Source organism: Carlito syrichta, unplaced genomic scaffold (genome assembly GCF_000164805.1).
Source record: "Carlito syrichta isolate Samal-C Ts95f unplaced genomic scaffold, Tarsius_syrichta-2.0.1 Scaffold307198, whole genome shotgun sequence".
Classification (NCBI taxonomy): Eukaryota; Metazoa; Chordata; class Mammalia; order Primates; family Tarsiidae; genus Carlito; species Carlito syrichta.
The window spans coordinates 352,102-368,140 of NW_007251294.1; the positions used below are offsets into that span (position 1 = coordinate 352,102).

General features: G+C 41.2%; 1 protein-coding gene across 1 annotated transcript in view; it reads left to right on the forward strand.

The window, feature by feature from the left end:
- Positions 1-16,039, forward strand: part of EPB41 (erythrocyte membrane protein band 4.1) — a 212,634-nt gene that overhangs the window by 186,293 nt on the left and 10,302 nt on the right. The window contains exons 16-17 of the mRNA XM_021715574.1: positions 11,968-12,417; positions 13,575-13,703. Of these exons, the coding sequence (XP_021571249.1) occupies positions 11,968-12,417; positions 13,575-13,703 (579 nt within the window). The remainder of the gene's footprint in view (positions 1-11,967; positions 12,418-13,574; positions 13,704-16,039) is intronic.

Here is a 16,039-nt window from a genome sequence, read left to right on the forward strand (position 1 = left end):
AACTTATTTTTTTAATCTATATAAATCTCATTTAAAAGTCTAGTGAATCCCAGCCAGACATGGTGGCTCACACTTGTAATCCCAGCATTTTGGGAGGCAGAGGCGAGAGGATTGCCTGAGCCCACGGGTTCAAGACCAGCCTGGGCAACATAGTGAGACCTCGTCTCTACAATAAATCAAAAATTAGCTGGGCATGGTGGTACATGCCTATAGTTCCAGCTACTTGGAAGGCTGATGTGGGAGGATCGCCTGAACCCAGCAGGTCGAGGGTGCAGTGACCATAAGCGTGCCACTGCACTCTAGCCAGGGCAACAGAGTGAGACTCTGACTCAAAAAAAGTCTGGTGAATCCCTTTTTCCTGACATATAGAAACACTGATAAAAGTTTAATATATTAACTTTCCCTGAGATATTTGCATTCACAAGCTGAAAAGTCATTGCAAAGATAATGGTGACATTACAGGGTTGATCATACCATAAAGCAGTACTTATAAGATCAGGCTTAGAGTCTCATTTTACTTGACAGAATGGCAAAATAAAATGAAAAGAATGTGAAAACCAGTGGTAGTTGAATAGATATGGTGGATTAGGATGACATGGTGTAAAGTGACTAGAGAGGTACATGCTAAATCTCAGACTCTTTTTGAGAAAAATTTAGTAATTTCAGGAAGCAAACATGTGAATAATAACAATATAGAAAGATAAGCTTTGGGGCTTTAAAATGGTTGTAAATGTTATGATTAATCAGAAATATTCTCCCTACTTTCTTTCTTAACAGGCAGTATATATCCCCAAACTAGCCATTAAAAATGATCTATCGGCCAGGCTCAGTGGCTCAGCCTGTAATCCCAGCACTTTGGGAGGCTGAGGCGAGTGGATTGCCTGAGCCCGCGGGTTCGAGACCAGCCTGGGCAACTTGGCAAGACCTCGTCTCTACAATAAATAAAATTAGCCGGGCGTGGTAGTGCATGCCTGTAGTTCTGGCTACTTGGAAGGCTGAGGCAGAAGGATCGCCAGAGTCCAGCAGGTGGATGCTGGGTTGGCTGTGAGTGTGCCACTGCACTCCAGCCTGGGCGATGGAGTAAGACTCCAACTCAAAAAAAACAAAAACAAAAAAGATCTATCCAGTGTTCTTCCAGAGGATCTTGGCTCAGAAATATTTACTTAATGTCCTCATGGTATACCTATATACCTATTCTACTTCTTATCTTCTGTCTCACTCTGTCACCCAGACTGGAGTGCAGTGGCAGTACACTCATGTCTGCTGCAGCCTTGATCTTCTGGGTTCAGGTGATCTTTCTACTTCAGCTTTCCAAGTAGCTGGAACTACAGGCCTGCGCCATCACGCCTAGCTAATATTTTCACTTATTGTAGAGACAGGTCTCACCATGTTGCCCAGGCTGATCTCAAACCCATGGGCTCAGGCAGTCCTCTCACCTCTATTTCTCAAAGTGCTGGGATTACAGGTATGAACCACCACGCCCAGCCCACAGTTTCTTTCTTCGTAGTTCTGACTGATGATGTTCTCTAAAATACAATGAGGGCCTGGTTGAGATCTTGCTAATAAAAGTTGATAGGAAGACCTATTTTAGTTAAATCCATAGTCTTGGCCCACTTCAGGTACCCAATATAAGGACCAGGTATCTTTATGATTCATGTTTGTTTGCAAAAAGTAATTTAAAACACTTTTTTTTTTAGTTGGAGTCTCACTCAGTCAGCCAGGCTGGAGTACAGTGGCATGCTCATGGCCACCCGAGTGTCGACCTGCTGGGCTCTGGTGATCCTTCCACCTCAGCCTTCCAAGTAGCCGGAACTACAAGTGTGTGCTACCATGCCTGGCTAATTTTTGTTTTTTTGTGTTTTTTTTTAATTTATTGTAGAGATGAGGTCTCACCATGTTGCCCAGGCTGGTCTCAAATCCATGGACTCAGGCAATCCTCTGGCTTCAGCCTCCCAAAGTGCTGGGATTACAGGCTTGAGCAGTCATGCCTGGCTAAAACACATTTTTTTTTTAAGTCGGGGTCTCTGTCATCCAGTCTAGAGTGCAGTGGCACTATCTCAGCTTACCTCAGCCTTAACCTCCTAGACTCAGGTGATCCTTCTACCTCAGCCTCCCTAGTAACTGGGACTACAGGCGTGTGCCACCAAGTCTGGCTAATTTTTTGAATTTTTTATAGAGATGATGTCTCATTGTGCTGCCTCGGGTGGTCTCTAACTTTTGGGCTCAGGCAATCTGCCCACCTTGGCTTCCCAAAGTGCTGGGATTACAGACATGAGCTACTGTGCCTGGCCAAAAAAGTAATGTTAATAAATAGAAATTGCTGGACTCTGTGGCTCAGCCTGTAATTCCGTGCCTTGGGAGGCTGAAGTGAGTAGATTGCCTGAGCCCGTGGGTTCGAGACCTGCCTGGGCAATTAGGTGAGACCTCATCTCTACAATAAATTTTTAAAAAATTAGCCGGGCGTGGTAGTGTACACCTGTAGTTCCTGCTACTTGGAAGGCTGAGGCGGAAGGATCACGGGAGCCCAGGAGGTCGAGGCTGCAGTGGCCGGGAGCAGCCACTGCACTCCAGTCTGGGCGACAGAGTGAGACTCCAACTCAAAAAATAATAAAAATAAAAATAAATAAATAAATATATAAATAAATAGAAATCATTCTGGATATGAAACATGATATTGTTATCTATAGTATATATCACTAATCTAAAGTTATTGTTTGAGGCGGGAGGGAGATGGAATTAACAGTAGCAAATATCTGTCTGGGGACGGGGAAATACTGCTTATCAATAGGGTGCCTGAATGAAACGTAATTGTATACCTAACCCTTAATTGTACCCCACAACATCATAATAAAAAATATTGATTAAAAAAATAAAATAAAATAAAGTTATTGTTTAGATCAAGTTTTGGGATACCTTAATCTTTAGTATTTTATATTCCCAATTGCTATCATGACTTTGGCAAGAGAGTGATAGTTTCCTTTGAGTATTTTCACTGTTTCAGAGGCAGATATCTAAGAAGGGATTTTACTAAAGAATTAAATCAAAGATGCAATCATATTTTAAATCACATTCCTGAGACTATCCCTGCCACCTCTAAATCAGAATACATTAATCAAAATATAACAAAGCTACAATGTAAATTTGAGTTATTTCTTTTCCACCAGATATAAGTCCATCATCATTGTCTTTCAAAACCAACTCACTAAATTACCGAGGTTTAATATTATATCCTTCTTTTTTTTTTTTTTTTTTTGAGTCAGAATCTTACTCTGTCGCCCAGACTGGAATGCAGTGGCCGCTCCCGGCCACCGCAGCCTCGGCCTGCTGGGCTCTGGCGATCCTTCCGCCTCAGCCTTCCGAGTAGCCGGAATTACAGGCATGCGCCACCACGCCCGGCTGATTTTTTGATTTATTGTAGAGATGAGGTCTCGCTGCCCAGGCGGGTCTCGAACCCGCGGGCTCAGGCAATCCACTCACCTCAGCCTCCCAAAGGCGCGGGATTACAGGCTGAGCCACCGAGCCCGGCTATATCCTTCTTATAAAAGAATTTTTATACTATTTGCCAGTTACTGACATTTCTTAAAATTCTTTCAACTACTTTTTTCTTTTAGAAACCTATTAAAGTTTATTTTTGACTTTTTTTTTTTGAGTTGGAGTTTCATTCTGTCATCCAGACTGGAGTGCAGTGGTACGCTCTCGGCCCCTGCAGCCTCAACCTGCTGGGCTCCAGCGATCCATCCTCCTCACCCTCCAAGTAGCTGGAACTACAGGCGCGTGCTACCACACCCGGCTAATTTTTGATTTTTTATAGAGACGAGGTATTGCCAAGTTGCCCGGGCGGGTTTCAAACCCGCAGGCTCAGGCAGTCCACGCCTTGGCCTCCCAAAGTCCTGGGATTACAGACTGAGCCACCAAGCCCGGCCTATTTTTAACTTTTTAAAAAAGTTTTCAAACAAGAGTTTATTAGTAAGAAGCAAAAGAAAAAATGATTTGAGGAAGAAAACTCTATTTTTAGCTATTTTTAAGGGTAGAGAGAGCATTAAGGATTTATCAGCACTCGCTTCATAAATTGTTAACCAGACTCTTTAGGTTTTAAACATCATTTCACTACTAAAACTAGACACAAGGGCTTGCATAGAAAAATAATAACTTTCGGCCAGCCTCGATGGCTCAACCTGTGATCCCAGCATTTTGGGAGACCAAGGCAAGTGGATTGCCTGAGTTTGCTGGTTCGAGACCCACCCGGGCAACTTGGTGAGACCTCGTCTCTACAAGAAATCAAAAATTAACCGGGCTTGGGAGTGCACACCTGTAGTTCTGGCTAGTTGGAAGACTGAGGTGGAAAGATCGCTGGAGCCCAGCAGATCGAGACTGCAGTGACCAGGAGCATGCCACTGCACTCCAGTCTGGGCGACAGTGTGAGATTCCAGCTCAAGAAAAATAACAATAATAACTTTTTCATTATGAAAGTTATACATAGTCATTTTAGAAAGGTTAGAAAATAGAGAAAAACTACAAAGAAAAAATCATTTGCCAATCCCATGCTTATTAATATTTTAGTATACCATACTGTCTTTTTCATGTGTTCAATTACACATATAGAAAAATATAATTTTTAAGCAGATAAAAAATACAACAACCCATTTTTTTTTTTGAGTTGGAGTCTCACTCTGTCACCCAGATTGGAGTGCAGTGGCTGCTCCTGGCCACCGCAGCCTCGACCTGCTGGGCTCCGGCAATCCTTCCGCCTCAGCTTTCCAAGTAGTTGGAACTACAGGCGCGTGCTACCATGCCCAGCTAATTTTTGATTTATTGTAGAGATAAGGGCTCGCCAAGTTGCCCAGGCAGATCTCAAACCCGCAGGCTCAGGCAATCCACTCACCTCAGCCTCCCAAAGCGCTGGGATTACAGACTGAGCCACCAAGCCCAGCTAACAACCCGTTTTCTTTCTTTCTTTTTTTTTTAATCAATATTTTTTATTATGAGCAACCCATTTTCAAGGGGAGTATTTAGACTTTGAAGTTAGCATTTTTGTCCTCTTCTCTCATTTCAGCTTCTAATCCTGGTCCCAAAATGAAAGTGCTGCCCTAAAATCACATGGCAGGCTTGACAGTGATGCTGCTGCTTTTTATTTATTTGGTTTTTATCTGTCTACCAGGATTTTAATATACATCGGAAGATAAAATGAGACAATAGCAGGTTTTCTCTCTTCCTCTTAACAGAGAAAGGAATTATTTTTCTGTTGCCACTCAAAGGTAAAATTGGTCTTCACCAAGTAGGGAACAAGTGACTAACTGTTGTGTGTGGGGGTAAAATTACTACATAGGTTCTCCAGCCAAAAACTTATAATAACTCTTGCTTATACAGCAAAATTTTAGAAAGATTTTCAGGATATATTTTCATAGTGATCTATTACAGGATAAGATAATCTTATAAATGTGGTTCTTTTGATTGTGCCTTCAAATAAATCTTTACCTCAAAAATAACCTGAAAAGAAAAAGACTGGATTGCATATAATGGAGTGGCAGCAAAATACCTGAAAAACACCAATATCCTGATTTTAATGCTATCTGGAATCTGTAACTCTAGGAAGGGGTAATTTATAACTGATAAAGGCATATGTGAATATATACATGAGGTTTGATGATCCTGAGACATCATCCTTTTGAATAAATAGCTTTCAAGAAAAAGTCTTTGGGAAAAAATTATCTTGTTTTCTTCCCCAAAACAAAGAAAACACTGAATTATGCTTAGTAGGAGCCATTGACTTTTTAAATGAAATTCTGAATATTCAAATAATATTTCTGTTCAGTTAAAGTTTTGTCTAATATTTTTCCTTTCCTTTTCATATCTTTTTTTTTTTTTTTTTGAGTTGGAGTCTCACTCTGTCACCCAGACTGGAGTGCAGTGGCCACTCCTGGCCACTGCAGCCTCGACCTGCTGGGCTCCAGCAGTCCTTCCGTCTCAGCCTTCCAAGTAGCTGGAACTACAGGCGCGTGCTACCATGCCCAGCTAATTTTTGATTTATTGTAGAGATGAGGTCTCACCAAGTTGCCCAGGTGGGTCTCAAACCTGCAGGCGCAGGCAATCTACTCACTCAGCCTCCCAAAGCGCTGGGATTACAGGCTGAAGCACCCAGCCCGGCTCTTTTCGTATCCTTGAAACCAACTAGATATCATTGCATACCTTATATAGGCAGCCTGATCTTTCTATTGTAGCATTTTTCTTATAAATCCCCCATCAGTTCAGGTAAGGAACATCTTGATTAGCATTTTGGAATTTCATTAAGTCTCAATTTTGCCTTTTTGTCACTTTGGATGGTTCAGACACAACCATGTATCAATTTATATCCCTGGTAAGATCTTTTTTAAAGATTTCCAGGCAACTATGGTATATACAGTTGTACAGTCTTATATAATCCGATGGCCCTGGCTGGTGGTCACAGCCAAAGGCAACAACACTGTCAGTTAAAATTTTTACTGATATTATAAGCCAAATTCTGGGTGTCTTGTGTCATGGAGGCTTTATATCGTCTTCTGGCTTTTCAGCCTTCTCCTTATATTTAAAAATATAGTGTCAGCCACTAAGAACAGACTTAAGAGTACTGGGTAATCTTTGTACTTCTCAAAATTAGAATTGGGTTTGGTATGTACTTTTTTTTTTTTTTTTTTTTTTTTTTTTTAGTAGGAGTCTCTCTCTGTCACCCAGGCTAGAGTGCAGTGGCATACTCACTGCCACTGCAGCCTCAACCTGCTGAACTCAGGCGATCCTTCTGCTTCAACCTTCTAAGAAGCTGGAATCACAGGTGTGCACCACCACACCCAGCCAATTTTTTTATTTATTATAGAGATGAGGTCTCATCAGGTTGCTCAGGCTGGTCTTGAACACCTGGACTCAGGCAATCCTCTAACCTCTGCCTCCTAAAGTGCTAGGATTACAGGTGTGAGCCACCATGCCCAGCTGGTATGTAGTCTTTTAAGTATAATAGGACATGTCCTAAATCTGGGTGCAGTGATATACAGTAGTCTCAGCTACTTGTGAGGCTGAAGCTCAGCCTGGGCAACTTAACAAGTCCCCATCTCTAAAATATAAATAAATGAATACATACAATTTTAAAAATAGAGGGCTGGGCTCGGTGGCTCAGCCAGTAATCCCAGCGCTTTGGGAGGTTGAGCCGAGTGGATTGCCTGAGCCTGTGGGTTTGAGACCCGCCTGAGCAACTTGGCGAGACCTCATCTCTACAATAAATAAAAAATTAAGCCGGGCTCAGTGGCTCAGCCTGTAATCCCACGCCTTTGGGAGGCTGAGGTGAGTGGATTGCCTGAGCCCGCGGGTTCGAGACCCGCCTGGGCAGGCAAGACCTCATCTCTACAATAAATCAAAAAAATTAGCTGGGCGTGGTAGTCGCGCCTGTAGTTTGGGCTACTTGGAAGGCTGAGGCGGAAGGATCACCAGAGCCCAGTAAGTCGAAGCTGCGGTGGCTGGGAGCGGCCACTGCACTCCAGTCTGGGCGACAGTGAGACTCCAACTCAAAAAAAAAAAAAAAAATTAGCCTGGTGTGGTAGCATGCACCCGTAGTTCCGGTTACTTGGAAGGCTGAGGCGGAAGGATTGCCGGAGCCCAGCAGGTCGAGGCTGCAGTGGCCAGGAGTGTGCCACTGCACTCCAGTCTGGGCGACAGAGTGAGACTCCATGTCAAAAAAAAGAAAAAATAGAGCATGTCCTTTGGTTCTACTTGAAATGCTTTCTGGTGCCACAGGAAGAAGATAGGCTTTAGCACCAGAGCTAGACCTGAGTCTAAACCCTAGGTCCTTCACTTACTAGCTCTAAGTTGCTTAACCTCTCCATTTGTTCATCTACAAAATAGAAGTAATGGCTACTTCATAGTGAGATTATAAAGAAGTAAGAAAACATGCTAAGCCGGGCTCGGTGGCTCAGCCTGTAATCCCACACCTCTGGGAGGCTGAGGTGAGTGGATTGCCTGAGCCCGTGGGTTCGAGACCCGCCTGGGTCAGCGAGACCTCATCTCTACAATAAATCAAAAAATCAGCCGGGCGTGGTAGCGCATGCCTGTAATTCCGGCTACTCGGAAGGCTGAGGCAGAAGGATCGCCAGAGCCCAGCAGATAAGGCTGCGGTGGCCGGGAACCGCCACTGCACTCCAGTCTGGGCAACCGAGTGAGACTCCAACTCAAAAAAAAAAAAAAAAAAAAGAAAAAAGAAAACATGCTAAAGTGATTAGCACAGTATGTGGCACATGGGTATCCATGCAAAAATATTAGTTTTCCTCTTTATTTTACTGATGGAGAGATAAAATGCTGGACTAGACAATGGGTCTGGTCAAGTGAGCCACTGTTTATGTTCTATCTAAACATGTATTTTTAAACATTTCAGTTATTAAATAGCACAAGACAAAACAGTTCTTAGGTCACCTGGATTCATTTAATATACCTTCAAGTTTCTTACAGAACATCTATAACATACCAACAACTGTACAAGAAAGATACAGAGCTACTAAGTAAGACATTGTAAGTCCCAGCCCCCGAGGAGCTCATAGTCTAATGGAAAAGGCAGATGAATATACTAGAAATGACAGGGTTCGATGGGAACAGAAGAGAAATCGTATCTAAAAACACTTTAGGCAGCCAGGGGAAAACTCCTAGAAGAACTGACACTTGAGCTGAGCATTGACTTCCAAGCAGAAGGAATAATATTTACAAAGGCATTGAGGCAAAAGAAAGCATCCTCTGTTCTAAGAACTACAAATAGTCATGAATTAATGGAGAGACGGATATACTTGTATGTGGAGGTATAGCAGAACAAAGCTGAAGAGAGAGGTAGAATCAGATTTGAAGATATTTTCTGCCTTACTGAAGGGTCTGGACTTTAAATAGGCAATGAAGAACCACTGAAGAGTTTTAAACTAGAAAATTTAATTTTCAATGTTTTGTTTTAGAAATAAACATTTTGGCAGCAGAAAAGAGGATACATTCAAGGAAGGCTTCAGATGAGAAGGAAGGAAGGAGGAAAGGAAAGAAGAAAAACTGTTAGGGGCATTAGTGGTAATCTGAGTAAGACATCATAAGAACTTGAACAAAGGTAGTAAATGTGAGAATAAATTAGAGAAATACTAAGGCAAATAGATAAGGGAAATATTTTTTTCTCTTCTCCAGGAAATATTAAAGTAGAATAAAGATGACTTGATATAATCTCTGGGGGGATGGTAGATGAGTATAAGGAAGTTGTTCAAGATGACTTTCAGAATCTGGCATGGAAGACTGGATGGACGATGCTGCCATCTAACAATGTAAGAGATAATGGAGAGAATTGGGATGGGAGGCCCAGGCAGCAGCAGAGATCAGTTTAGTTTGGGGCATGTTGCATTCCATATACCTGGGAAGATGCTCAACAAAGAGTTGTCTGTGTTGTCCAAGAGATCTGGACAACAGAGCCAACTAAATGGAGAGGTTAATTTAACCATATGTGAGAGTGTTATAAACAGCAGCCCAATTCAACAATTAACAGTTTTCCTTTTATTTCTAATAACTATACATATTAAGTGCTCAGTAAATATTTGTTGAGTTGAAATCACTGTGGCTACAACTTTTACCATTAATCTTTTCTATACATGCTTTGACAAAAGTAGATTGATCTAATTTTACTCAGCAGTAGGCAACTTTGGTCAGGTGGTACTAGACAGACAGACTATCACCATTTGAGTAGACTAGTACAAAATTGGCTCTTACTTGATTATCTTAAGTATTTTCCTGATTATTAGTCAACCTTCTCAGTTGTGACAGAATAATTTGGAGAAGACTTGAAGTTCCTCTCCTCTCCATGTGAATGGATTTGGATGTGCAATTCACAGTGCTAGGGCTAGTGTGTATCAATTTTAGAAAACCTGTCTGTTTATTACCAGCTGATCTGTTTTTGGACAACTGGACTGCAACTTGTCTGACCAAAAGAAGCAGTGAGATAAGTTTTCTAAAAGGTAGTACAGCATGTTAATAATATAACAACAAATACATTCTAGTGTCTCCTAGGCCCTAGCATATTATAGGTATTTTGCTAATTGGTTGGTTGAATTAAATGAATTAGTATGATACTGCAGAATTTATAAAATGTTTTTATATACAGTATGTCATTATATTTGAACTCAGAACCCTATGAGTCAAACCAAGTATTATTTTCATTTTAAATATGAAGAAATTCATGCTCTTGGCAAGGATACTTTTTGTATCTTGGATACATTTGCAGGCAGAGAAATCCTTGTTGTCAGTCTCTCAATTCCATCTTTTATGTCCTGAGTCATATTTGTAATCAACCAATGATAGATCATTTGCATAATATGAATTCAAAATTGGTGCCAGTTTGAGACGTTGAGTGGCATGTTTCAAGATGCCTTGGGAGTGAAGCTGGCCTGAAATTCCTGAGGACAGTGCATCTTTGTTTGCCTTTATAGAGCTCTGGTTAATATTCATCACTATAAAAGCTAGTTAGCTAGGTTAAGGAGCAGGAATAGAATACATATAACATGATTTAAGTACTAAAATATTATGAGCTTGTCCAAGCTGTGTCATTTACTCTCTAAGATTACCTTAAAAGGGTCTTTTTCTGTTATTGAGTTTCTATTTGGTATGTAATATGGTCAGATGATCTTACCAAGATTTCAGGCCTAAGTGGCTTATTTACAGCTTTCTTGTGAGCACGTGCTAACTTTCCATGATATTTGACTTCTCTTAGGTTATTCATTTCTCAAATGACTTATATTCATGTTGTGCTAGCGTGAATTTGTTCTCCTCTTCTTCCACCCAGAGCAGCTTTCTTTTAACTTTAGGAATAGGTTTGTCTACTGTGACGGTATCTTCTCATCCACATTCTCTTCAATGTACAGTCATCCCTTGATACCCATGGGGGATTGATTCCAGGACCTCCCCCTGAATAACAAAACCCATGAATGCTCAAGTCTTGAATATAAAATGGTGTAGTATTTGCATATAATATGTGCATATCCTCCTGAATAAATAATCTCTAGATTACTTACAATACCTCATATAATCTAAATGCTATGTAAATGTTGTTATACTATATTGTTTAGGAAATAATAGCAAGAAAAAAGTCTATGTGTTCATCATAGATGGAGTTTTTTTCCAAATAGTTTCAGTCCATGGTTGGTTGAATCCATGGATGCAGAACCCATAGATATAGAGTGCTGACTGTACTTGTTTTAGAGCTGTTTTTCCTGTGGTGTGAGGAAGGAAGGAAGACCATACCTAGAAGGGAATTCTTTGTGTTTGTGGGATTTATTTCTCTTGGAGATTGGAGGTTTTGTGTCATCATCGGTGAAGAAATATATCTCAGCTGCTGGATCGTTTTTATTCTGTTTACAAAGAAACATTTCATTATTTTTTTATATCATGTTTGATGCCATGACAATGATTAGAGTAAGTCTATGCTGGATGAACTCAACTTCCATCTCCCTGGCAACTAGTCTAGATTTTAGCTTCTCAATGAGATGCTAGTGTGAGAGATAGGAAACATTGTTCAACCTGATTAGGTTCCTCAAGAATATGTTTTGATTGACTCATAAATTGTATTGTGTCCTGTGCATGGTAATAAGCTAGGTATCTAGGAGTAGCAAAGTAACTCCTGTAAGTATGAGAATATTTTATACAAGGAAGACCATAGAAATAGGAAGTTCTGGGTACTACATGGGACATATTGAAATTATTTCTCAGATTAGCAATGTTATTGAAAAGGAACAATATGACGTTGGAACTGCTTAAGCTGCTGATAAGAGTAGCGAACAGCAGTTCTTCCTTTTGACCACCTTAGCAACTAAGATTCTTGGTTTATGTTAGTGTTAATATGTTTGAGGTTTCTTAAAATTTATTGTTGATTCTGAGCTCATGGTATTCCCCCACTTATTCCTAATCTTCTTGCTTTTGTATGTGTTCATTCATTTGTAGAGAATAAATGGCATTCGCACAGAGGAGGTGGCTGTCGTGACAAAGGGGCCATCTACTAACCCTGACTCTGAATGGGAGGGGCCCAAGCATTCAGTAGTTCCTAGTAAGAGCCAGATGACCACCCCATCGGAGTCTCCACAAAGCTTTGACTTTGGCTCCCTTTCCATAAGCAGCAAGGAGACAGAAGAGAAGGCACAGGGGACAGCTGGCTATCTTGATGTTCAGGAGATGCCAAGAGGCCCAATTGGGGAATGCATGCTAGTGGAGGAACAGGCCAGTGCCATAAAATTCTCAGTTACACCAGCTTCCTGTCAGCTGCACCTTGGTGAAAAAAAGGCAGAGAGTAGTGAAGAATTTGTTACACCAGGAGAGCCACTTGGAAAACAAAATGGATCATTTCTTGACTTTCATGTGGGTAACCAGTTCCCCACCCTCGTTCGAAGTTTCCAGGTAGTAACTGATTGGATGATGCAGGCCTAATGACTCTCTTTGGAAGAGGGCCAGAATCTGTCCTGTGGAAGAGGTGGTTGTGGTGTGGTGAGGGTAGTGGCCTCTTTGCTTTTTTCACAATCTCAGAGTAAAACTAAAGCCTTTGATTGCTACAAAGACAATCAGAGGAATTAACTCCATGTCTAGAAATGCTTTCTACCCTGATGACTTAACAAAACTCCTGGGAGTAAAGGCCAGCTATTTGTCTTGATGAAGCTGGTGTTATTGTGTTCATCTTTTTCTTGCTCAAGCATGGGCTATGAAAGGAGGTGAAATTCAGATACTCTTAATTAAAGGGGCAGCTGATCTTTTTATGAGATTTCAGGCCCCAAATAATTTGTGTCCTGCAGCCACATCGTGCAGCCCACCACTCCCACTGACGCCACTCACGGGCTTCCAGGATCATAGGCACTAATTTCCTATGCTAAGGTGGATGGCCGCTTAACCTTATCACAATCAATTTGTAGTTTTAGAATGATTTATAGTCCTGGGGAAGGTGAGCAAATGGACAAGAAAACCCTTGATAATCCACTAATGTTCATTCTTCTGAAATTCTGAGATTAATCACCAGGTGGTGGAGGAACTGATCATTTCCTTTCCAGTTTTCCAAATACTGTTTCTTCACAGTAACTCCAAAGTGAATGTCTGACATTGATTTGAAAGAAGTTAATGAATTCCAGGGTAATGCATTCCAGTGCCACTGCTGTTTCGTGTACCGTTTGTACTTAGTGGAGGAAATGTGGCTGATTTTCTTAATTATAATGGTACAGTCACAAGGACAAATCAAAGAGATTGCAAATCATTTTATATTCAAATTCTGAAGGTCAGTCTGAAGTGTTTTATATCACCAATCATAACTGTCTGATCTTATAGCTTTACATTAAGCTTATGAAAGTGATTACAGTAATGCTGCTTTTTAATATCCCTCCTGATTTGACACCCTGTCAGGGTTACTCTCTGAAATAGTGTCCAAGTCTTGGACAGAGTAAACCCCTTTGGAGATTGAGCTAGCCCTTTCTTTGATTAAAGCTAACACTTTGATCAGATCAGTGTCAGAAGATTGCTCTCCACAGCTTTCAAAAAGACTCTAGTAACTCTGTTTCTTTACTGCTTCACAGCCTCCCCTGGTGAAGACTCAAACTGTCACCATCTCAGATACTGCCAATGCTGTGAAAAGTGAAATCCCAACCAAAGATGTCCCTATTGTCCATACTGAGACCAAGACCATCACTTATGAAGCTGCCCAGGTACGACACAGTTTGATGCTTCAGAACCAATGACTACAGTAAGCACAATAAATAACCTTCTTTCTTCACAGGGTTTCTAGTCATTTGCTGCAAATAATGCCAGGTTTTTCTGGGGCAGTTCTTTTTGGAAGAGATTACTGGTCTAAGGATGTCCAAAACTACTTTAGTAAAAGAAAAATAGAGCCAGGCTCAATGGTTCCTGCCTATAGTCACAGCTACACAGGAGGCTGAGGTCAGAGAAACATTTGATGTTCCTCAAGACTATAGGACTTTTTTTTTTTTTTTTTGAGTTGGAGTCTCACTCTTGTCACCCAGGCTGGAGTGCAGTGGCACGCGGCTGGCCACCACAGCCTCGACCTGCTGGGCTCAGACGATCCTTCTGCTTCAGCCTTCTAAGTAGCTGGAACTATAGGCATGTGCTACCACACCCAGCTAATGTTTTGATTTATTATAGAGAAGAGGTCTTGCTATGTTGTCTGGGCTGGTCTCAAACTCACAGGCTCAGGCAGTCCTTTCGCCTCGGCCTCCCAAAGTCCTGGGATTATAGGCTTGAGCCACTGTACCCAGCCAAGATGTAGGACTTTGATCAAGAGTGGGAGGGAGACTGACTTCTTCACTGGAAAACATTTTGAAGTTTTTGAATTTTATAGCACAGACATCTCAAAAACTTGTAGTGATGGCTCAAATAAATTGTTTTAAAAATTAGGCCCATACTACCCCCAGAAGCCTATGTGGTTTGAGTGTAGTCCTTACAAAAAAGAGAAAAAGAGGCAGTCATTTAAAAGTATCCTAACACGGCCAGGTGCGGTGGCTCATGCATGTCATCCCAGCACTTTGGGAGGGAAGAAAGGAGAATGCTTGAGCCCAGGAGTTTGAGACCATCCTGGGCAACATAGTAAGACCTTGTCTCTACAAAAAATGAAATAAATCAGCCAAGTATGCTAGTGGATGCCTTTCGTCCTAGCTACTGGGGAGACTGAGGTGAGAGGATCACTTGAGTCCAGAAGGTCGAGGCTGCCATGAGCCAGGATCATGTCACTGCACTCCAGCCTGGGTGATAGAGTGAGAACCTATCTGAAAAAATAAAAATAAGGCCGAGCACAGTGGCCCATGTCTATAATCCTAGCACTTTGGGAGACCAAGGCAGGCGAATTGCTTGAGCCCAGCAACTCAAGACTAGCTAGGGCAACATAGTAAGACCTCGACTCTGTAAAAAAAGAAAAAAAGAAATAAAAAATAGCGGGGCATAATGGCATGTGCCTATATGTAGTCTCAGCTACTTGGGAGACTGAACCCAGGAGGTTGAGGCTGTGATGAGCAGTGATTGTGCCACTGCACTCCAGCCCAGGCAACAGAGTGAGACTCTGACTCATAAATAAATAAATAAAATTTAAAATATCCTAAAATGTGAGAGAAATATAAGGTCATCATGAAAAGCCCTTGGGGTTTATAGTTACCAAGACTCAAATCTTAATTTCAACACTTGCTAGTTTTGTGACCTCAGGCAAGTCACTTAACCTCTTTGAACCTTAGTTTTCTCTTCTGAAAAATACCTATATAGAGTTATTGAAATAAGGATAATAGCTATTGAAATAAGGATAATGGCACATAGTAGCTATTCAAAAATGGTAGCTGTTACTATATTCCATTTTAAACATCTGTCTTTATTTCATTTTAACCAGGCTTAAGACAGTCAACCAAGATACAAATTGCTTTTTATTATTGATGCTAAACAGTGGGGTATAGTAGGGAAGAATGTTGACTTTAGAGACAGATTTCCTGGGTTTGAGCCTTATCTGTCACTGACTAGTATGCAGTCAAGTTACTAAAACTGTGTCTCAGTTTCTTCATTTGTAAAATGTGGCTAATAGTTTCACCTCATAGGGTTGTTGTGAGCAACACATAAATTAATGCACATCATGTGTTTCCAAAGTGCCTGGCACATAATATGCACCAGATATTTGTTTGGGATTGTTATTTATTTACTACAGCTATTTCTGCTTTTGTTTTTATTTTTTTTTTGTTGTTTTCTTGCCTGATAAGTAAGCCCAGGCCCTATTTTTTGATTCGTTCACAATTCTCACACTTTGAAAAATGTAGTGAGAGAAGATACAGAGCCATAGTAGAGGGTGTGTGTGTGTGTGTGTGTGTGTGTGTGTGTGTGTGTGTGTGTTTGAGGTAAAGTTCATGTATAGTGATATGCACAGATTTTAAGTGTTTGGTTTGATTGTTTTTAACAACTGTTTATACCCATGTAACTAAGACACATTTAAGAAACAGAATGTAAGCCGGGCTCGGTGGCTCGGCCTGTAATCCCACGCTTTGGGAGGCTGAGG